The sequence below is a fragment of the Cheilinus undulatus genome, linkage group 9, assembly GCF_018320785.1.
Source record: "Cheilinus undulatus linkage group 9, ASM1832078v1, whole genome shotgun sequence".
Taxonomy (NCBI): Eukaryota; Metazoa; Chordata; class Actinopteri; order Labriformes; family Labridae; genus Cheilinus; species Cheilinus undulatus.
This window is the reverse complement of record NC_054873.1, coordinates 45,719,605-45,742,226: the sequence shown is the minus strand read 5'-3', so window position 1 is coordinate 45,742,226 and position 22,622 is coordinate 45,719,605. Positions and strand designations below refer to the sequence as shown.

The 22,622-nt window shown below is 39.4% G+C and overlaps 1 protein-coding gene across 1 annotated transcript in view; it reads left to right on the top strand.

Annotated features, from left to right (window-relative positions):
* Nucleotides 1-22,622, top strand: part of cdh13 (cadherin 13, H-cadherin (heart)) — a 784,391-nt gene that overhangs the window by 301,913 nt on the left and 459,856 nt on the right. Inside the window, exon 3 of the mRNA XM_041795315.1 lies at nt 3,307-3,518. Within this exon, the coding sequence (XP_041651249.1) occupies nt 3,307-3,518 (212 nt within the window). The remainder of the gene's footprint in view (nt 1-3,306; nt 3,519-22,622) is intronic.

Below are 22,622 nucleotides of genomic sequence, written 5' to 3'. Positions count from 1 at the left end.
TAATTAAGGTTGATATCATACAAACCCGTGCCTTCTGCAGGTGTATATCCTGTTGCTGCACACTCAGGTAGCTGATAGTAAGTCTTCCATAGCTACCAATGGAAGGCCAGATCTGCTATGGAAAAATTAATGGGATTTTCACGCCTTCATGGTAGAAGTAGCTAAGGCCAGAGGCATGGCATTTCCAGGTTATCTGCCCATTCATACAGGCCATTACTGTGAATGGGATATTTCAAGAATACTTTGTTGTATTTCTTCAAACTTTGCAGTCAAAGTCATTGAAGCTTTTGGTTGGCCTTAGCCTATAACATTTCCAAGAATTACTCAACCATGGAAACACCCCACCCTTTATTTTCGACCCATGACTGTGCTGCCACTGTCAGGCATTTGAATGGAGCTCTGTTTAAGTGTTTAACATAATCCATCCCCTTGTTTTGATGATAAGTTTACTGGGAACTTAACAGACAACCTGACATGAAACATGCTATATAATTAACACCACTGAAATCTGGAATATCTTGGATGCTTTTGCAGGCAATTTCCCTTCTCAAACAGACTTGGGAAGAGAAATAGTGACAACTTATCTTAGCCAGGCAGATCCTAAATTTAGGATCGAAACCTCCCTGCATTCTCAGATCATACTGAGTATTAAACAGTTCAGGGGATAACAGCTCAGCTTGATCAACAAGTGTACATGTTGACTTTCTCTAAAATGTCTCCTTCACCAACCACAGCAGCAGGAATCATCACAGTGGGTTGAAGTAAAGAGAAAGTGAAGGATGAGGGAGGGGGGGATTGTCAGGGCTGAGGATGGGGGTTGGGGAGATCGTGACTCCACACCAGGGGGAGTGTATGAGCGAGATAAAAAGAGGATGAACATGATCAGAAGGGATAAAGCCTGGTGGAGTACTTGGCGGCGCCTCGTTCAGTCACACAGACAAGACAAGCTCACACGTGCACTCATACACGCACAAAACTCAGAGGAGACACTTTCCCTCCCCTGCACCTGAAATCCTCTCCTCTCTTCCCAGTGGTGTAACAGGAAACCACTGCAGTGAATGCAACAGGCCTGCAGAACAAGACAGACACATTAGTATGGCTGGAAGCCGTAGCGTGTTATGCAATGGCTCATAAATGTTGCAGCTGGCTTGTGTGAATAGAGATCACTGACTCTTATTGTAGCTGGCTGACAGAGCGTTTACAGCATCCTACTCTCTCTGCAGGGTATCTGTTTGTCTTGCGGGCATGTCTTTATGTCTGAGAATTGCATGTTTTTGTGGATTGTTTGGCAACCCCTTTGCAGATTCTTTACAGTGCAGGAAAAACCTCACCGACTCTTTTTCATAAGATGTGCTGTTGACATTTCTGATTTTCTCTTTTTCTGTTAAAAGTAGAGTCAAACTCTAGTGCTTTTCATACACAGAGCAATGCAATTTGTTAGTCATTCTTTCTTTGTATGGTGCAAACTTATAACAACTGTTATCTGAAGAATCTTCGAAGGCACAGGTTTAGACCTTATTGTTAGAGACCCAACATTGATTAATACAGGATGAACAGCAGTATCAGCTTAAAATCATAATGGGCAGGTAATAGCTTTGAAAGTTTTGTATTGATATTGGCAGATAGAAACATTTCTGCTGATATTTACATATCAGCCATTTATACATGCAGAATGTATGAACGTACCCTTTACCTCACCCTATGACCTTCAAATTCCACATATTCTGTCTGCACAGCAATCTGCACAGGAATTGCTCCCATTCTTGTCAGTCTTTGCAGTTCCTGAGCATGCACTCTGGTAAGGCTCCACATGAGATATGCGCCAAGTCTATTTTCAGCAGAGGCTGCAGCCAAAATGTCTTATTCCCTTTAGAGCACATCGACCCAAATATAAACAAGACCGCACAGAGTGCCCTGTTAACTTCATCGCTGTATCAGCATTCATCAGTGAGGCCATGGATGAAATAAGGTTCATTTTGCATGTCAAAAACAACAGGATTTCATATGAAATTCCCTAATGTACTCACTCATAGTAGTAGCAAAAATAAATCAATAAAATAAAATCACAGAATTATAGTGAACATCATATTGTGTACATGCTTCTCTCTCATTTTGGACTCATTTTAAGCGTGTGATCTTGCAATTCCCAAGTGAACTTGTGTGTACTGTCAGCTGGATTAAAAACATGGTAAGCATGCCACACTACAGATAAAGTATGTCAAATTTAAGAGCGTTTTCACACCTCTTGTTCTGTAGATCTGGTCTCAATCAAGGACAAATTTGAAACATTGCAGCATTATTTTTTATCAGAACAAGTTCTGTCTTATGCAAATTTTCGCATCAGTCCAAGTCATTAAATGGTCACTTGATGATTCAGATAAGCGCCTGCTGCTTGCTTCTTGCTCACTCCCCCCCTCCTTTCCTCTCTCTTCTTCTACCACTCAGCCATCCCTTTAAACACTGTGATTTGCCCGTGTATTATGTGGATTTCGACCATGGAAATATGACAGATAGAGGCATACATTTCTTGTCTACTCGCAGGTCATGAAAGAGGCGGAATTAAAAAAGTTTTGCTCCATTTCTACAACTTCAGGAATATTGAGATTTTTAAATGCAAGCTGAAAACTCATTTATTCAGTCTGGCTTTTATGTAGTACTTTATCATTTTTATAACTATACATGCTATCGCAATCATTGTTCTATTTTATTCTATTTCTTATCTTAGAACATTTTCAATCTTAATTTGGGATATTTAGGCTTTTATTTAACTCCAGCTGTCATTGGGCGAGAGGCGGGGTACACCCTGGACTGGTCACCAGTCAATCACAGGGCTGACATATAGAGACAGACAACCAGGCACGCTCACACTCATACCTACGGGCAATTTAGAGTCACCAGTTAACCTGACAAGTATGTTTTTAGTGGTGGGACGAAGCCGGAGTACTCTGAGAGAGCCCACGCGTGCATGGGGAGAACATGCAAACTCTGCAAAGAAAGGCCCTGACCGGGAAACGAACCAGGGACCTTTTTGCTGTGAGGCAACAACGCTAACCCCTGTGCCGCCGTGCAGCTGATCACCAAACATTTTGGATGAAAAAATAAATAGATAACAAAAATCTAATGTTGTGCACCCCCAACTATGATCCACCATGAGCAAAGCACTTACAACATTTAGCAGAGTCACTATGGCGAGGACAGTCCTCCTTTCACCACACAGAATCTAAAACAGAGCCAGACTCGTGTCGAACAGTCATCCCACTGAAACTGAAATTCTCACCATCTGTCTGTTCTTTCTGTTTCTTCTAGTTGAGTTTGATGACTGTGCGGGGAACAAGGATGTGGAGTTTAAGGTGTCGGACCCCAGCTTTGTCGTGGATAGAAATCTGAATCTGGTTCCTCAACGAGAAGTCCTTCTCAGCAGGCCGGTCTTGGTTATCCACGGCTTCAGTGCACATGCAGATGACATGGCACAGGTGGAAGTCACTGGACTGCCAGGTCACCCGCCTCGCACTCTCAGGGTCGGTAACATATCATGCTTGTTTTTTGTGTTTTGTGTGTAGTTCTGTGCATGCAGTCTGAACGTTGGTTTGTTTAAACTCAGCTTGTTTATTTCCAGCCCATCAAAAGAGAAAAGGTTATGCTTTATTAAAGCCTGAAAAGGTCACTCTAATGTAGCATAATGAGAAATAATGTAGCGGTGATCAAACAACAATGCCCCCGGGTTAATAAGAGAGTATACACACTGGTTTTTTTCCCCACTCATTTGTTTTCATGCCAAGCTTCAGATGAAAAGCTGACACAAATTTGATATCTGCACTTTAAATGTGAAGCTGAAGCGAGAAGGCTAGCAGAGCTAAAGGAATGGACAGAGATAAAGATGAGGCAGTCTGAGGGTGACAAGGTCAGGTCATCAGCATGTTGAAGCTCAGTAATCAATATCTTTGATCTTATTTATCAATCATTGAACAAACACAACAAGTTTAACATTATTATTTTTGTCCTGAAAACTAGTGATTGGTAATGGACTTCATAACTTCATAATATGATACGATATAACACCTTTTTTCTTATGAAGTGTAAATTCTGAACCATTATGAAAGTTTAAACATCACACATGCCGTATTTCTGATGACAAACTTATCCACCTTGATTGGAATATCAAAGGCTGTGATTCACTGTAAGCCACACAGCTATTTCTGCTTATTAAATCTGGCATTTTTATTTCTGTTTTTGATATTTGTAATGAGGATAACTCCCCAGTCTACAGAACTCTCCCACTGCCACACACAGATGAATAAGATCAGAGGACTAATGGCAATTTGTGCCCCCGTAACTGACTCTTCAAGCCTTCAGAAATGATTTATAAATCCACCTCCAGTCTCTGCATCCTGTCCCCACATGTGGAAAAACCCCTGAGCTGTTCAGACATAAATTTGGTATGAGTCATCTTTGATCATATTTCATCTGGAAGAGCCAATTAGTTTATTTCCAACAAAGTCAACCAATTTCTTTCTGAAAGTGGAAAAAAATGGGGAGATTAGTATGGAAAGCTGTCTTGAGTTGCAACCGCATGGCACTGGGTGTTGTTCACGATGCATTCACACATCCTAATTGCAAATTAAAAACATTAAAAATGAAATTCATCAAATTTTCAGAGGCATCTGTTGGCAGCCATTTTCATGCATACAGTATGTTGATGAATTCTAATCACTCCTAAATGTGAGCCACACTCGTGCAACATAATTATCACCAATTAACATTCTGCTACCACTGAGATGTCGCATTAGGCAGATGAGATTTACCCACATTCTCAACTTTTAAAACACAAGAGTCTAGAAAGTAAAACATCCTTTTGAGTTACTCTGTTAGCTTAAATGTACAGGAGCCTTCTGTTATAGAGCAGCAGAGATCTTACAGCTGTGCTAAGAAAAGACTTGCGGCTGCACAGAGACGGTGATTGATGTAACATCCATCAGACAGCCATATATGGAGCTGAAAGAGTAATTGATTTACTAAAGAGGAAGATGTGAAAGATGGAGGAGGCCAGGAGAGCAGCTGCTGCTGTGCTCTGCCAAAACTAAAGCATATCACCGCCATCATCATCACGATAGATGTGTTAGAGTCAAACAAGGTTCTAAATATCAACAGGAGCTGGCCACAGCTTTAAATCTGTCTGCAGACTGTTGCATATAGTGTTTGCTTATTAATAGACAAACTCAGGCCCTGTCCACATGGAGACGAAAATGATACATTGCTGTTTCTTTTGAAAAAGTTTTCCCTAAAAATGGGAAAGTTACAGGAAATGTCTGCGTAAGCATGAAACCACTGGAAATGACTGAAAACGCTGTAGTGCATATGCCAAAACTGTACGTGGCGCTGTGTTGCTGCCATGGAAATGCACCAAAAGAGAAGAAGAACATGTAGAAAACTGACACAAACTTTCTTCTAGTTGCCCTTCTGGTTGGATTTAAGAACATATGGTGTGTGTGGTTCGCGGTGGTGGTAACGGAGCATCAGTTTTTCCTGTAAAAGTCATATCAAGCTCAGTAGCTTCTGCAGCACGAACACAACTGTGTAGTCCGCTGTTGTTGTTGTGGCTGGACCCGCGCAGGCGCCTTAAGGGAGCTACGCTGTGTGTGACGTAATCATGTCAAGAAGGATGCGGGTAGCTGTCCACATGGAGACGAAACGGTAGTCATTTACGGATTTATGCACTCTGGGACATGTTTTCTAAAAGTATCGTTTACAGTCACCCAAAATGCTGATTCTGTGATGAAACGCCGGCACAACAAAACTTTTGCGTATACTCCTGAATTCATCTCCATATGGATGGGGCCTCGTTGATCAAGATCAGTATGATTAATGGTATTAATGGCACTTTTAAGAAAGTTTAACACATATAAATTGTCCCAACAAACTCCTGTTTGTTTTATATATGCCCTGGTGCAAACTGCTGCAATGTTTCAGGAAAACAGTGTGCGACCTAGTTTTAATATTTCTGAAGTTGGGTTGTGTAAGGTTGTAAAATATTTCACTCTGCATTGCCCCTTTAAGAAGAGCACACTGAGGGCACATGGAAGTCAGGCTATACCATGGATAGGTACAGTTAATCTGCATCATTTAGCCATTTTTTTCCCAAGCACTTGCAGAGACAAAATGCTAACACAAAGCTGTAGCTTTGTGAAACTTTAGACCCCTTGACTCTTACCCACAAGCCACTCCACATCTTCAGAATTCTGTGTGTGTTGCAGTTCTGCTTCAACCAACGGCACCATTGCACCAGCATTTTTGCAAACTAAAAACTAAACAGACAAACCAGCAGCAGAAACTCATAAAAACTCAACTGACACTGAATAAAACACTAATAGAAAATCCCAAATTATTATAATTTGTGGTGCACTTTACCCACAGGGGTTGTTTCTGGATCACAGCCCAGCAGAGTGGGGTCCAGAACAGCTGACGATGAGATATCATGATTATGGCACAACTACAAGTTTATGTAGTAATTGCAAAATCAAGCAACACCAACAAGTTATCGCATGTAAACAACGGATTACTTCAGGGCTGCACAGATAGAGCTGGTGCCTCACAGCAAGAAGGTTCCTGGTTTAAATCCTTGTGAGTCACAGCCTTTCTGTGTGGAGTTGTCCCTATGTTCACTTCATGTATGAGTGGGTCCTCTGCAGGAACTCCAGCTTCCTTCTACAGAGCAGAAACATGCTCATTAGGTTAATTGGTAGCTCTAAATTGCCAGTAAGTGTGAGTGTGAGCATGCCTGGTTGTCTGTCTCTATATGACAGCTCTGTGATTGGCTGGTGACCAGTTCAGGGAGTACCCCGCTTCTCGCCAAATGACAGCTGGGATAGGCAGCCCCCGCAAGCCCAACAGGATAAGTGGTGAAGATGATGGATGGATGGATGGATGGATGGATGGAGAAATGGATGGATGGATGCTGGATGGCTTTTTTGAATCTACTATGGATAGCTATATCAGGAAGTGAAAACAATGTGACATAATGTTGATATAGTGACAAAACTCACAACAGGAAGTACATATATTCTGTTGTTTTTGAGGTTGATTGAATGGCCTGTACCTTTCTATTCCTATTTGGATTGATCTGCTATATGTGGGCTGACACACCTTGACTGTGGCTCCATTGAAAAGCAGTGGACTGGCACTTCCAGCACATGCCAGGGAACACGCCGTGTACTATGGAAAGAAATGATAGCCAATATTCTTGATATTACCACATGAAAAAATACAAAAATAAATGAATGAATGAATGAAATTAATAAATATAAATAAATTATAAATAAATTAAATATATATATATATTAAATAAATAAATTATAAATAAATACAATATAAATATGCAATATAAATAAATATAGAAATATAAATAAATAAATTATAAATAAACAAATACAATGTAAATACACAGTATATATAAATAAAAATGAAATATAAAAAATAAATAATATAAATAAAAAAATTTTAATTAAATAAGTAAATAAATAAATAAATAATTCATGAACAAATAAACACAATATAAATATGCAGTATAAATAGATCAATTAACAAATAATTGAAATATAAAAAAATGAATATATAAGTAAATAAAATAAATAAATCATAAATAAATAAATGAATTATAAATAAATAGAAACAATCTAAATATTCACTTTAAATACATAAATAAATGAATGAATAATTGTCCAGCTGGTTGTCTTTGTATTGTGGTATTGAAAAAGGGATTGTGATGAGCACTGTATAATAATCTGGTTTTGTGAAAACTTTCCAAAGTTCAAAAGGCAGATCACTGCACAGATGGAGTATGTGCACTAGGGGTTTGAGTGATGCTCAAGATAAGAGCATGATGGCATCACTGACCATGCAGCTCAGGCTTGTGGATCCTTTTTTGTTTTTAAGTGCATAGAAATTAAGATCTTATATAAATGCTCCTCTTTAGAATAAGGATTTTTGCTGATATGGACATGTGTATGTGTAAGGCCTAACTTGTATGTTTAATTGGCAATTAAGTGATCGTACATCTCAGAGGATGATCTAAAGTAATGTCACTAACAGTACAAGACATTTATTATTTATTATCAAAGCCATTTAACAAACTACAGTGTGATATATAATGAATTACATTTTTTAAGTAACTATTCCAACACTGGACCATGCTCATTTACTTCCCATCCCACTTGCAAAAAGAAAAATGGAAAGATAGAATCAAAAAGTGTTGAAAGTATCAAACATTTTTCTTAGCTTTTGTCCAGATGTGCTCCCCCCCTTCCTTATGCTTTTGATCCTTTTCATGCAGAGAAAGAAAGAAGGACAGGGACACTTCCCTACAAAGAAACACCAACAGCTGTAATGCTCTGCACCAGGGTATGCTTTATAACAAATTACCGGCCAGCTCCAATTAAATAGGAAGCTGGCCAGCGAGCCTGCTCCCTAGCACTGAGCTTTGTTTCTCTGCACATGTGTCCTTTTGTTTGTGTACTTTACAGAGAAGTGATTCTGCAGCCAAAAAATTAGCTGTCCTATGAAACTCTGTGCACCTGAACCAACACCATTATCCCCCATTCATACCCTGCATATAGCTCAATTAACACACTGGCTAGTGCATGTTCACTGAATGATGAGAAAGTTTGCATAGATAAAGTCTTTCCAGTATCTCTGTCTTCATCTGTCCTCCTGCTGCAGAGCTCAGAGTCCTGCTGCTTCTCTTCCTCCAGCCTCGAGTCTAATGAATGTTTCCATCCCTTTTGACATGATGTGTTTGTAGCTCTCAGTCACTCTTATTTAGTTAGCTAGTCCATGGGTGTTACCTTGGCAAGTCATTGAGAAGATAAGTGAATTAGTCTTCGGGCAATTTATGGGTTGGAAGCGAAGCTTCCAGCGACTAATGTGACCGTCTGGTCGGTGCTGCATGAGTAACTCTGTGTTTCTGTGTTTGCCTCCAGTGGGACGTTTTTGGTGGATCACTTCCACACAGCATTCAACTCTAAAGTTTATTTCATTTTAGCAGGAGGATAGGGTTTTCATTTTATTCTGGCTTTTCAGGCAGCTGTGGCTCATTTCACTAGTGTTGGACTGAAATAGCCCTGAAACTATTAATTACATTTCCATCACATTTTATGTAGACATTAATGGTTCCCAGGAAATAAACCCAAATGACTTTAATGTCACTATTTTCCCTCTAGTGCTACAACAATGGTATTTTTAATTAAATATTAAATTGAAAAGTTTTTTTAACTCCTATTTCCAGAGATTTTGCACAAAAAATGCCTGCCCTTTTCAGTATGAATTGTGATGACATTGCCTGTTCTCTGACTTTTCAATGCCACTGTTGATCAGCCAGAGGGCAGGGATGATGACCGCCCTCTCTGGTGCCCAAATGCTTGAAAAAATGTAGCAAAAGTGCCCTCTTTGATTGCCTATATGGTAGATAAACATGGTGAAGTGCCATTTAAATTGCCATCTCAGTACACTACTTTGACAAAGTTCCATCTGTGTTGGACAATATTTGACATATTGCCCTTTACATTGCCTGCTAAGTGGACGAATTTGACAAGTTGACCTCCAGATTGCCCTCTAGGTGGTCAAATTTGCAATCCTCTCCAATAGATTGCTCTCTGGATGGACTGGGTGGCCCTGACCATGAAGTGAACCAGGGACCTTCTTGCCAAGAGGCAACAGTGCTAACCTCTGTGCCACAGTGCAGCCCACATGGGTCTAATCTAGATGGAAAAAATATTTGAAATATTTCTCTCAAGATTTCCCTCTAGGTGGAAACAGTTGGACAGGTTGCCCTCCAGAATACCCGCTAGTTACACATAGTTTGACAAATTGCCCTGAATATCACTCTCAAGGGGGAACACATTTGATAGACTGTCCTCTTATTGGAAAAAATCTGACAAATTGCCCTTTAAGTCAAAAAAATTTGACTTACTGTCCAATGGATTGCCCTCTAGGTGAATAAAATCTGACAGATTACCCTCTAAGTAAACAATATTTGACAAATTGCCCTCTAGGCGGACTAAATGTAATTGTCAGTGTTGACAAATATGACAAATTACCCTTCACATAGCCCTCTGAGTGGACAAAATTTGAGAAATGGCCCTCTAGATTGCCCTTCAGGTGGACAACATCTGATAAAATTACACTCTAGTTGGACAAATCCAACAAATTGCCCTCCAGATTGATCTCTAGATGGACAAAATTTGAAAAGTTACCCTTTAGATTGCACTCTAGGTTGACAAAATTTGACAAAATGCCCTAAAGATTGAGAACATCTGACAATTTGCCCTAGAAGTGGATAACACTTGACAAATGGCCAACTTGATTGATCTTAAGTGACAAAACTTTAAAGATTGTCCTCCAGATTGCTTTCAAGTTGGACAGGGTTTGACAAATTCCTTCTTGATAGCCCTTTAGATGGACAACATCTGATAAAATTACACATTAATTGGACAAATTCAACAGATTGCTCTCCAAATTGCTCTCTGGGTTGACAGAAGTTGACTAATGGCCCTCCAGATTGCTCTTTAGGAGGAAAACTTCTGACAACTTGCCCTCTATGTTAGCAGCATCTGACAAATTGCCCTCTGGGTGGGCAGAATTTAACTATTACCCTCCATATTGCCCTCTAAGTGGCTACATTCAACAAATAGCCCTCCAGATTGCTCTCTAGAGGGACAAAGTTTGACAAATTCTTTCTTGATAGCCCTTTAGGTGGACAACATCTGATAAAATTACACTTTAATTGGACAAATTCAACAGATTGCTCTCCAAATTGTCCTCTGGGTGGACAGAATTTGACTATTACCCTTCACATTGCCTTCTAAGTGGAAAATTCCACAAATAGTCCTCCACATTGCCCTCTAAGTGACAACATCTGACAATGTGCCCCTGAGGTGGACAAAACTTGACAAATTGCCATCTTGATTGACCTCAAATGACAAAGCTTAAAAGATTGTCCTCCAGATTGTGCTCTAGGTGGACAGAATTTGACAAATTGCCCTCTTGATTGCCCTTTAGGTGGACTAAGTCTGACAATTTTCCCTCTGGGTAGACTAAACTTGACAGGCTGCCCCTAAGATTGCCTTCTAGGTGGACAGAATTTGACTAACGCCGACAGAGATGTTGACTCGCAGGGGATTAGTATCAGCTGTGAACCTCTGTATGTTGAAATATAGTTGGTAATTTGCCCTGGAATTTTTACTCCACAAATAACGAACATGGTTGATTAACAGGAGGTTCAACACAGACATCCTGTTCGTTTATTTAAAAAAGAAAAACAGGTAATACTAATCCCATGCGATGGAGGCTTAAAACATATTGAGGATTTCTCTGACTTTGAAGACTGTTGGAAATACTTGGGATAATGTTGGCGCTCTACTAGTAATATGTGCCATCTCTTTCTTTAAATAAAATTTCGGAGTGAAATATCAACATAATTGTGATTTACCAGTTTAATGCAGAGCATGCACAGTCTCACTGCCTGAATTAAGTAGAGAGCAGAGAGAAAAATGTAGATGAAAAAGAGATGCGCTAACAAAGAAGACGTCTCAAAGCAAACAGAAGCGTATTAAAGAGTTCTCCTGTGAGGCAAGGTGTTTAAACAATCTCATTATTTCACTATCAATTAATCTGCTGAAGCTCCTATAGCTCTGGGACTCGTATCATCAGGACATCTATTGTCCCTGCCTGTCCCCATCCTGTACTCCCTCCACACTTCCCTCCTTCCCCGCTCTCAAGTGGCCCATCAAACATGAGTTCACAGCAGCAGCTTCTGAAGAATCTGTAACTAACTCTTGGCACATTTTGAAGCTTGTTTCAATAAGCCTGGGGTTTGACTCGTGGAAGGACTCTGCTGACAACACTGACTGCTCCGAGCTTTGAATCTCCAATCTAAGATCTCCGTCCTCAAGCTGCCTTGATGTCTTATCCCAGCTTTTCAATTATTTTACCAGTTTTTTCAAGCCATGTTTTAGATATTGAATCTCTCTGTTGTGTTCTTGCTAAAGTAAGACGGGGTACTCGGCCAGAAATCCCGTCGTTTCCCTTTGGACATAGAGTGGAAACTTTCCACAGTGGATTCTTCTGCATAATTAAAGTATCAAGGCAGGAAATATTGGCTTGTAATAATTGATAAGTGCTGTGAGTGAAGTTTGTATCAGTTTTTAATACTTCTATGCATACACAAGCCCACAGGGAGAGAGGCTGCTGATGAATGGTTCCTATTATGAGCCAAGGTCTGCAAAAAAGAGGAATAAATTACTCTTTGAATTCAACCGATCAATATGTGAATTAATGGTAGAATGCATTTCAATTTAACAAATGCACGCTCCAAGATATGGACCTTTATGTGTGTTTTTCTCTCTTGTATCGGTTTATTTGTGCACAACAACAGTTATGCAGAACATTTGCTTACCTTCAGGGCGCATTTATGGGCGCCATTCAAATGTAACAACTGATAAGGCCCAAAATAATTTTAGTCCAATGCCTATTTATTTCTGCTTTTGTTATGTTTCATCCATTTTCACATCCTGAATCCAATGCAATATCACCTCCTGGGAAGAATCCTCATCCTGCAACGGCAAATAGATTTTCCTCTAACCAGGCTTTCAGTGTTTAGGAAGGCTTTCTGGGGATGACTAAGATGTGACATCCTGCAACCACAGCACAACATCGCACATTGTAAAACCACAACACAAATAATCTTCTCTCTCTGTCTCCATCCCACTCTCGCTACCTCTCCTCCGCTTGGTCTCTAGCTGTCATTTGTTAATCTGTTTACTGCCTTTGTCTATTGTCAACGTCTTTTTTTTGTACTGGTTCCTCTTAACCCTCCATCTTTTCCTGAAAGGGTTTAATGCATCTGCTTATTACTTACACATTTCTGTGAGCCTTAATGTGTGGGAGTGAGTGCTGCAGAGGAAGCCAAACAGCTTAACGTCACCTCTAATTTACAAGATCAGCAAAGCAAACCTTCACCTACTAATTATTGACATGCATAATTTAAACAAGCTGTGCTAATTGGGACGATGTTTGGCTTTTATCAGATGGGGAACAAAGAAGAAGTGCTTTAAGAATGGCAGCAAACACTTTCCATACATTGGTTACACATTTTCTTATTTGACTTTTATCAGTAACTTAAATGCATATGTAAGAAGCCATAATGCTTGTTCTGGTGATAACGCTGTGCATGAATAAAGAATCATTTTCTCACCTGTTAAAGTCACAGTGCATGAATTAGTACGCACCATCTCCAGCTTTTTTTCATCCATGAGAATAAATGCAAACATACACCTGAATCTGAACAGGTTCATTCAAAAAATAAAACTGTTAACCTTCAGGCATCATTAGGGACATTTTTGTTCATTTGGGCTAATTTTTCATCTTTATCTGCTCACAATTTTGGGACATTTTTGTCCATATGGTCTAATTTTTTTGCAACAAAGTTTCTTTCTTGGCAAATTTTCAAGTTCAAATTTCAATTGCTCTCTTTTTTCAAACTGTTCTTTATTTACAACTAAATACAACACATAACTAAGTGAACAAGCAGCAGAGTTTTATGTTTCTGCAATGGTTAATACACCAATATGTAGAAGCTCTTTAACCCAAATGATATTTTTAATGCTAGAATATAATTATTATTGTTATCCATGAATTTTCAAATTTACTGATTTACAAAAAAACTGAAAAATTGTAAAGCACATTAATATTTCTTGATTAATATGTCAATTTACTTGCATTCCTGAACAGAAAAATGAGTTTTAGTGGTTGAATGTGCTTGATGAATTTCTGACTTCTCAGAAAAGTCCAGTGAGCCGGCTCAAATTTGGGTATAAAAAGGTGAATTCAGTTTGAAATTCCTCATTCCTGTTCAAAATGGTAAAACGTGGAGAGCTCACTGAAAATGAAAGAGTCCGCATTAAAGCACTTCATGATGCTGGATGGTCCCTGAGACAAATATGACAGGTGGTCTAATAAATTTGTTAAGCACTGTCTATCATATTTAGGGTAATGTTAGCTAGTTTCTAATGACCTGTGTAACATTATTGATAAGACAAGATTAGTTTCATTAATATCAGTCGTGTTTTCTTATCACTAATGTTACACAATCCCATGCTGCAACATGTTGTTCATTTTGTTTTGCTTAAATTTATATCTTGTTACATAAACAGATCAAACTTAACTCATCAAATACTTCAATCTGTTCATCACCCATCGCTGTCGCTAATGGTAGCAATAGCAGTTGCTAGCAATTTATATTTAAACAAATGCACATCAACAACATGCATGTGCGTAAGCAGAGTCCTATGTCTATGGTAATTACTGCCTGTGAGCCTGCAGATACCCCCATCTCGCTTAATCAGCAGACACAGAATATGATTGTTAGTGGTATCAACCAATCTACCTCATAAATAATCAACATTTTGTTATATTTTAATATTACCAGGATGTCCTTTATAATTTCTGTTGTGATGTTTTATATTTGTAAAGCATTTTCACACCATTTTCAGTCTGACTGCATGAATCAGCACTCATCTTAATCTTTTCTGCATCCATAATAATGGAAACAAACATTACACACACCGTTCTTTATCCTCCTCTAGGAGATTTCGAAAGTTGACTCCACTTAAGCTCAGTGAAATCTTAAAGACTGGGGATTTAAGCAGCTCTTTAAATTTTAGGGGAAAAAAAATCCTAAAATCAGGCAGTAACTAAAGACGCTAAAATTAGATCATGAAAGCGAGGCTGGGGTCTTTTAGAATTAGTAAAGAGCCTTGTTTCTGGGTGCCGTACTAGGGATAGATGAGAGAGAGGCTGATCATGACGGAAGTCTGAGGAAGCATGAATCCTCACATGATGACTTTTTCAGGTCAGCGGAGGATAAAACAGAGAATAATCTAGGAATGGGCTTAAAAAAGAAGAAACAGGATACACTTTTTGGTGGTCAGAGCAGCTCAGATATTATTTCTTTGTAGGGAGAAGTGGGCTTCTTTAGTCTCTTTTACAGTATCAGGACTTTTTTCTCCAAATGCAGAGAAATACATGAAAATAGGTTTGGAAGTTCCAAAGTGCTTTATAGCTAGAAAACATTTAAATGATGATGTGAGGATGGTTTTAGAGGAATCACAGGAAAGAGACAGGAGATTAGCTTTCTAGGAAAAGGTAAACTCTTGTGTACAGATTCGACCCTATATAGAAATGTAGATTTTAGGGGTTTGAGTTTGCAGCATGGGGACTGTTCTATATTCTGTTTTTCTGAGCTGGATTGACCAAATATACATACAGCCTCCAGTGTAAAGAAGTGAAACAGGCCATGTGGACAGGTGGAGCGTTTTCTACACTGATGATGCACCGGCTGTATTCATCTTCAATAATTATAAATAATTCATTAATCGCCACATACAGATACAGATAAGTTCAGCTGACGGTCATTTATAGATCAAATATTTAATATTTGAGCAGCATATATTCTTGATTTTGTGTTGTCCTTTTCACAAACCTTCATTAAGATGGTTTTATTTTGGCAAAACCAGCTTTGTTACCCAACAAAAAGAAGATAAATAAGTGGACATTCTGGGGAAATTACTGAAATGTACTTGATATCACAAGAAAACTAAGTAAAATGATATTTTTTATGTGTTTACTTAGGGGTTTCACACATTACAGAATAGTTCCCATATTTTTTTTTTCCTCTGACCCACTTTGGGGTCCTGACCCACCTGTTAGGAATCACTGCCATCTAAACTGCCTAATGTGTGTGAAGTATTTGGCCCTTTTCAAATGTCTTATTTTTTCCATATTTGTCACACTAACATGTTTTCAGATGATCAACAACATTTAATAATAAACAAAGATTACCAGAGTAAATACAAAATGCAGTTTTGAAATAATGATTTTGTTTATTAAGGAAAACAGCCATGCAAACCCACTTAGTGAAAAAAGTCATTACACCCTAAACCTGATAACTGGTTGTTCCACACTTGGCACGTTTGTGATGAGTCTTTCACATCTCTGTGGAGTCATTTCAGTCCACTCTTTTATGCAGAATTGCTTTATTTCAGCCACATTGGGGAGTTTTCAAGCATGAACGGCCTTTTTAATGTCATGCCACAGTATCTTAATTGGCCTTTAGTCTGGACTTTGACAAGGCCACTCCAAAACTTTTGGTTTTTAGTGTGTTTCAGATCATCGTCCTGCTGCATAAACCAAGTTCACTCAAGCTTGAGGTCATGAACTGATGGTCGGACATTTTCCCTCAAGATTTCCTGGTAGAGGTCAGAATTCATGGTTCCATCAGTCACAGCAAGTGGTCCAGGTCCTGAAGCAGCAAAGCAGGCCCAGACCATCACACTGCCACCACTGTGCTCGACGTTATTTTTATGAAATGCTGTGTTAGATTTACTTAAGATGTGACCTTCATAAAAGTTTAACAGTTGTCTGGTCATTCCACAGAATACCTCTCCAAAAGTCTTGGAGATCATCAGGATTTTTTTTTTTTTTTTTTGGCAAACGTCAAATGATGTCAACTGAGTCATGTTAGTACTGCAGGTCTTTAGATGTTCTTCTGGGTTCTTTTATGACCTCCTGAATAAATCTCTGTGTTATTTTGGTAGGCACTCCTGGGAAGATCCACTGCTGTAAGTTTTTCTCCATTTATGGAGAATGGCTCTTAGGCCTTATAGCTTCGTAACCCTTTCCAGACTGATAGATTTCACTGACTTTTTATCTCATCTGTTCTTGAATTTCTTTAGATGGCACCATGATGTGTTGGCTTTTGAGATCTTTCAGCCTACTCTACTTTGTCAGACAGGTTTTGTTTAAGGGATTTCTGGATTTAACAGGTCTGGCAGTAATCAGACTAGGGTCTAGGCAAATACTTTATCACAGCACTGTATGGAGACCCTTGAGAAGGTTCATTCTTAGTCAGAACTAACAAAATATGAATATCAAAAAATCAACAGTACCATTGGATCAGCTCAGACTGATCTGAACAAACTGTTCACACTGATCATTTTAACTGAACACACTAAAGTCTGCTGAAATGTGATTGGTCAGTACAGCTCATAATACAAATGAGCAGAAACCAGAGGACTTCACATGCATCACTGGCTTTAATTTGAAAGTGTCTGTATATGTCTGGGTTATTATCAGTGCCAGTGTAATGGATTAGTAGTGGTAGTGATTTTTTACACCTTCACCTATTATCCCATTGACATAGAAATACTTATTCCAGATAATTGGCTGTTTAGAATAATTATCATTTATGGTGTCTTGCTATATTTGGCATGACTAAGACAAATTGTCTCCATGCTTCTTTGATTAAAGTTCAGCCATGTGTAGCATCATGCTGTCAACCCCCAGAGAGGGGGGTTGTGTCATCAGTCAGGGGTAAATAAATTGTATTGTACATATACCCACATTTCCATACCATAGGCGAGGTCAACTGTGTGTGTACTGTAAAGTGACTGATTGGCTGACTTGGCTGCATATCCAGGAGTTTATTTCACATCGACTAGCTGTACATCCCTGTCACCGCCGGCCGATGCTGGCCTTGATATAATCCATTTCTCACCAGGTCTCCGGCACATTGTCACGAATGAGTAATGACACTTCTCAATATAGCATTGAGAGTGAAAATGGCAGAATAGACAAGGACGTGACTTTCCTGCCACAGTAACTCTGTGCTTAGATGACATAATGAAGGCTCCATCTTTTTCTGCCTCAGTAATGGAGGGACACACACCATCACAACCACACACGTTTACCAAACTACAGCGCGCTCCATAGGAATGTAAATACAGAGAGGCATTCATACTCTCTCCTGTGATTAATTAAAGGCATTTATCTTTGACCTAGAGATGTGCTGGTTGTTCAGTCTTCTGCTAATTCCAGTTTATAATTTCTTCAAGGTCTGACCTGCGGATTCTGATTTTCTTTATTCAAAGAAAAATAACTGACAGCAAAGCCCAACAGTTCAATTCTGTTTCCATTACAAAACACAGAGCTCTTTAATTAGACCGTGTTTAATGAAAAATCTGAATATAAGTTGCATTTGTACATAAAGTCCGACTCAGACCAAAGAGTTGTGTCGAGATGAGTTGAACTCTTAACTGTTTGCTACTCTGTGACACTAAAAGCCTGCCTGTTCACACTGCTGCAACTGAAGGAGACAATTACATTACAAATGTCATAATCTCTCTATTTAAAGTGATTTTTTTTTCTTAACTTACAGTGCAATAAAACTATCTCTACAAGAGGGAGAGTATGGGAGTTTTTTTCCTGTCTGGCACGTGCAAATGTGCCACTCTAGGCCAGAGGTTCTCAAACTTTTCAGCCCACTGTACCTGAACACATCCATGCACATTCAAGAATAGTCATGTGCAGACAGGGCCGTCGATTGAGGGGAGGTTTCTGAGGCCCAGCCAAATTGGGGGCGGGGGTCATGGTCTATTGCAGCGCCGTGCACAGACTTTTTCAAGGGCAGGGGTGTAAAGAAAAAAAAAAGGCACATACAGCACGTTCTAGCCACTGAAGAGAGGGCACTAAGTTTTGCATGTTTTCGAGGGCACTTTAGACATATTTATATGTTATACAAATGGCACATTATATAAACATTATATAGCCTTAAAGCAGACTAACTAGACAGACTACTCAAGTTAGCTTGTAGTTAGGATCAGCATCCACAAGAGCAGTGTTTAGATTCAAGTTAGACTGTGAAGAACACACAGACATAAATAAATAAATCCCTAGGGGGTCTGGGGGTCTTCCCCCAGGACATTTTCAATTAAGTAGATGCCATTTCCTTTATTCTAGTGCATTTTAACACCATATTAGCACCAGATTATCCAAACTGGTTCTGTGAGATGTAGTTCTGGCAAAATATAGATCAAAAAAGGGCCAACGTAAAAGTCATAGCAACAGTGATGGTTAATAGTATTTCTCGGTCCTAATGGTCTTCTGGAGTTTAGTGTATTTTCTTCACCCAAGAGGGCAGTTTAGTGTGTTTTGCCAATGAGGAGGGTACTTAAACATGCCTTTTTGCCACCCAAGTGGCCAGTTTATCATGTTTTAAACAGCCAAGGGGGCAGTTTGGTGTGTTTTTTCCAGCCAAGAGGGCACTTTAGCACGCATTTTCAACAATTGTGTGTGTTAAAATGGGTGAACTTGGTTTAAAGTGGCAACAGTGTAATTCATAAGTGTTTTTAGTTTTTTAGGCTTCTGGAGACCCCATCTCAGTGTCTCGTGACCCCCAATGGGGTCTCTACCCCAACGTTGAGAACCCCCGCCCTAGGCAAGTGGCAATTTTGCCACCCCTCAGTTTGCAGCTGTAGGTAACAAGAAACACTTCAACCCTGAGGTCACGGAAAAAGTCATTATTTTGTTCCAGGTGGTCAGAGAAAGACAAAAAGTCACAAAATGCATTGAATGTACAGTGCCTCGGGCACAAATAACGCCTTTACATGAACTACTCAAAATCAGCTAAGAGATACATGTGAAATCATTTACCATCATTTATTCCAAAGAAAAACAAGCATACAGTAAAAGTTTTTTCCCAGTAGAGCAAAAAAAAAAAAGGGATAGTTCAAATGTGTTAAAAAGGTGTCAGTGATGAGAGCAGCAGGTTATCTTCTGCTTAATGTTGAGTGGTGATCCATAACCGAGAGGCGGGACGATCAGCTGTGTCCACCTAAAAACATCTGTCAGTGCGTCTCGCCATCCTGATCCTCCTGCAGAACACTGATAGGTTTTAAATCACCATCACTGCTTCATATATCCACTGTATCTCAGCTCAGTGAGGACGTGGATTTGACAGCATGATCTGTCTTCCCTCTAACCTGCCACCAGTCCCCACATCCAGACACTAAAATTACCTCTCGGTGCCTGTTTGCCTCCTCCCCCTCCTCCACATACACATACAGTATCTCACAGCTGAGACCTGTGCATGATGGGATTGGTGCGCTCATCCCCCTGGCTTCGGACCGAGGCCGGATTTTACAGGCAGCGCTTAAAAGTCCATCAACTGGCTTGTGAACTGGCCACATACATGCACACACCGCTGACTGCGCTCTTTAGACACCAAATAGGTCAAATAATCTCTCTCACTTATGAGCAGTGTTCTGTTTAACTGCTTCAGGGCCAGTTTTAGATCTCGCTCTTTGACATTTGGAAGGTCATCCCCCAGTGGGCTCGATAAGAGTGGCCATTTCAGAGATGGCTCGCTGTGGCTTTGCTTTGTTCTGGTCTGGTTGTGTTTATGATTACTGTTTCTTTGTGTTCTCTCTGACCTTTGTAGCTCCAGGAGTGGAGGAACGGGGGGGGGGGGGGTTTGAGGTGTATGTGTGTTTGGCATTGCCCTCTCTGTCCGAGTGACGGCACTGTGCTGTAAACAAATGGCTGAGTTTTTTTCACTCTTACCTTTCCGTCATTCTGACAGCAGTGGAAATGGTGCCAGCGTCACTGTCAGCCAAGAGCAGAGTGTAAACATGCAAACCCCTGCTCCTGCACCCTCTTTGCTATATCTGGATGGAGATGGAGCACACTGTCAATAAAGTGTTGAAAGTAGGCCACAAAGGATAAAGGACAAAAGGAAGTATTTGCATTGCAAATGAATCCACAAAAGCCCCAGGTTTGTATTTTCCCTTTCATATTGAAAATATGTCATTTTAGCCGGAGTTCAGTGACTGGGTTTGTTAATGCATTGTTTCTTTCATTGTTATTGTTCTGTCATTTAAGCACTAAATCCTTTTGTGCTCACAACTGACTGGTTGCATGGTGTAAATCCGGTTTGTGTTAGAAAGGTTCAGAGTTATTTCAATCAGGAGTGAATGTAAAACAAGGGAAAAATGATTTATTTTGTCAGTTAGTTATGTCTTTGATGATTAAACTCCATCCTGATGTCTTCATTTACTCAAAGAGGGTGTAAAGTCTATCAGTGAACATTAGCTGATAGCCACATCACAAACTCCCACAGCTTCCCATGAAGCTGATTAGAGAGGGGTCTGGCTGCGGACCGCAGATCTCGGACATCACCTAAATAAAACAAATAAAGGTCAGCTATATAGTCCAGGACTGAATTTTATAGAGTTTGGCAACAGACGTTACACTGTAAGAAAAAATTAGTTGAGCTTACTAAAAAATTATGGAAAGTCGTTGCCTCAAAAATAACAAGTAAACTACATTTGACTTTTGTGAGTTAAAAAAACTTGTTTGTTAGTAGTGTGCAGTACTTGTTCTACTTGAACTATTTAAGTATTCACTGCTAGTTTAAAATCAATTATTTTAAGTTTTCACAACTGAGATTCAAATGTTAATTTAAGTTTGCAGGACTTAGGCTAAATCATCTACTTTGAGTGTGTAATACTTAATATTTTTAGTGCATTGTAAACACTGATAAGTTAATAGCACTCAAAATATCTTAGATAACTGATTACCTTAGAACATCAGCTAGTACAAAAGTTTTGTAAGTCATCATTTCACCTAAGGTGGACTATCTTGTGCCACCATTTGCAATAATGGCTGTTGGTGACCCACTTCATCAATAACAGTGTGCCAGACAACTTTCACTGATGCTGATAACAGTATCAGTTCCCCCTATGGGCGGGACATCTTTAATTGAGACAGCAACTTCACTCGTGGTGCATTTTATTTATTTATCTTCTTTCACCTTTTTTTAACCAGGAGAAAACCTCATTGAGATTAAAAATCTTTTTTTCAAAAGTGTCCTGGCAAAGACAGCTGCAACAAACAGAGTGCATAAAGGTTTAGTGCCCAAAGGCATTCTGGGAAAACTGCAGATTTGCCACAACTCAAATAATATGAGTTGTGACAAAAATACTTAAATTGTTTGAGTACTGTTCACTTAAAACTGAAATAAGTTTTATCAGCTCATAAAAATAGAGTTCAAATTGCTGTTTTGGATTTTTAAGTTAACACAACTTAATTATACCCCCTTTTTACTTAATTTTTTAAAACTAAGTAAACTTAAGTAAATCAAGCCCTTTTGCTGTTATGGCCAAGAAGTACAATTAACTTGTTTATAATAAGTATTCAGAACAGGTTAAGAAGAACTGAGTAATTTCAACTCAGTGTTTATGAGTAAAATGGACGTTGCTTTTTAAAGTGTACTGTGCAGTGCATTATGGGCTTTGTTTGGGTTGTATCTGCCCTATTAGCAGGCCATCAATGCACTAGACTAACTAAATAACAGGCACTGCAAGTGTTATTTAAGCATTTCCAGTAATGCTAGAAAAAATAACCCTCAGACTGATGTTATCATACACTATATTGCCAAAAGTATTTGCTCAGCTGTCTTAACTCCCATTTGAACTTCCCATTCTTAATCCATAGGGTTTAATATGACATCAGTCCACCCTTTCCAGCTTCAACTCTCCTGGGAAGGCTTTCCACGAGGTTTAGGAGTGTGTTTATGGGAATTTTTGACCATTCTTCCAGAAACGCATTTGTGAGGTCACACACTGATGTTGAAGGCCTGGCTCTCAGTCTCTGCTCTAATTCATCCCAAAGGTGTTGTTGGTTGAGGTCAGGACTCTGTGCAGGCCAGTCAAGTTCATCCACACCAAACTCTCTCATCC